Here is a 1589-nt window from a genome sequence, read left to right on the forward strand (position 1 = left end):
GGCGTGTCTGCGTGTGGATCCCCAGGAGACGAGCCAAGCGGGGATCCAGTTTGAACTGGGGAGGCTGAAACGGAACGGCACGGAGAGGTGAGATGCCCACGGACACGGCAAACGGCACCAGCCAGCACGGTTAGTGCCACCGTCTCACCTGGTAATCCAGCATCAGGAGGACAGTGCAGCGCACGTTGACATCACCCGGCCGCTTCACCTGGAAGCCGTCTGTCTCCTGAGTCGTGGCAGTCCTGTGCCACTGGAACACAAGGGGGCAGGTAGACGCACCCCCACACCTTTTCCCTCTGCTCCTGGCACCCAACCAGGGTGCCCGTAAACCCCACCCCCTCGAGAGAGCCCACCCTCTTCCCACTTAGAGCTTGGAACGAGAGCCAAGGCATTTGTTCAGACCCCCAGCGAGTGAGAGGGAAAGCTCAGACAAGGCTCCAGGAGCTCCTGCCTCCCAGCCGCTTCCTCAAGCCTTAAGTATCCCCGTTGGTGACATTACGAGTGACAGACAGACCCGGCTGCTGAAACACCGACCCGTTTTCAGAGGTAACACAGGAAAAGCCGCTCACCTCTACTAGGTGATTGTCAGGGCCATACAGGTCCTTATCGAGTTCAATGACCAGAGATTTAAAGAAGGATGAGAACTTTCTTTTCTGCTTGGTGGCATCGTATTTGGACAAAGCAGACTGCAAGCAACACAGGAGGGAAGAGGGTTAGAGAGCAGCTCTCAGCACTCAAGCACGGCCACCGGGCACGACAGCGTTCCGCTAAGTTCTGAACGCCCGCAGTCACCGACGTGTGCTCGAAAACCAAGTTCCAAGTCAGAAAGTGCAAGACTGGAGTTAAAGATGAGCTTTGCAGGGATTAAACCACTCAGCAATGACATACGATGCAAGTGCCCTGGTTCTCAGAGCCGGGCACACGAGCGCCACTGATCTGCTCTCACCAGCAATTCTTAGAGCTACAAGAACTTTGGGGATACCCATCGGTCTCCAAGCTGGGCTCTCGGTCTCGTCACCATCAGACTCCTTGGAAAACAGAGACGAAGGAGGGTATCAAGCCCCTAGCTGAGCTCTGGGACACCAAGAAACTGGTTTCATTGCCAATTCCAAAGCCATCAAGTCACCTCTGGGGGGTGTCCCACACTTACGTACTCCAGCAGCCGTCCTTCCACCCGCAGCTCCCAGGAGGCCACTGTCCCTTCACCATCCTCTGCGTCCGACTTGGCTGGATTGAAGGTATTGGAGATAAAAATACGGAGCTTTCGTTTTTGCTGAGAGAAAAAGCACCAGCTCTGTGTTAGTTCTGAAATAAAGGGCCGACTATTTCACTGATGTTCCGCTAAAACTAAACCTTGTGTCTTTAGCTGCCTCAAATTCCTGGTAAGAGCCCCCAGGCCTTGCGGACGTCAACCACGCCGGGAGCCCTCCCCTACCTTGATGGGCCGCTTCAGAGCCTCCTGGATGTCCAGGCGCTTCCTCATGATCGTCTGGTCCAGTTTCCTCTCGAACGCCAGCAAGTCCATGTAGGCCTGAGACTCGGGTACGAGATCACGGATCTAGAGCCGACCCAGAGGACAAGTCAACGCC

The 1589-nt window shown here is 55.6% G+C and overlaps 1 protein-coding gene across 1 annotated transcript in view; it reads right to left on the reverse strand.

The window, feature by feature from the left end:
* The window catches only part of LOC104494538 (SWI/SNF-related matrix-associated actin-dependent regulator of chromatin subfamily D member 1), a gene marked incomplete at both ends in the record, with an annotated part of 2564 nt that extends 1006 nt beyond the window's left edge, over positions 1-1558 (reverse strand). The window contains 5 exons of the mRNA XM_010137389.1: positions 4-64; positions 149-250; positions 570-686; positions 1151-1273; positions 1436-1558. Coding sequence (XP_010135691.1) covers positions 4-64; positions 149-250; positions 570-686; positions 1151-1273; positions 1436-1558 — 526 coding nt within the window. The remainder of the gene's footprint in view (positions 1-3; positions 65-148; positions 251-569; positions 687-1150; positions 1274-1435) is intronic.
* Positions 1559-1589: the final 31 nt, after the last annotated feature.

Source organism: Buceros rhinoceros, unplaced genomic scaffold (genome assembly GCF_000710305.1).
Source record: "Buceros rhinoceros silvestris isolate BGI_N320 unplaced genomic scaffold, ASM71030v1 scaffold41785, whole genome shotgun sequence".
Taxonomy (NCBI): domain Eukaryota; kingdom Metazoa; phylum Chordata; class Aves; order Bucerotiformes; family Bucerotidae; genus Buceros; species Buceros rhinoceros.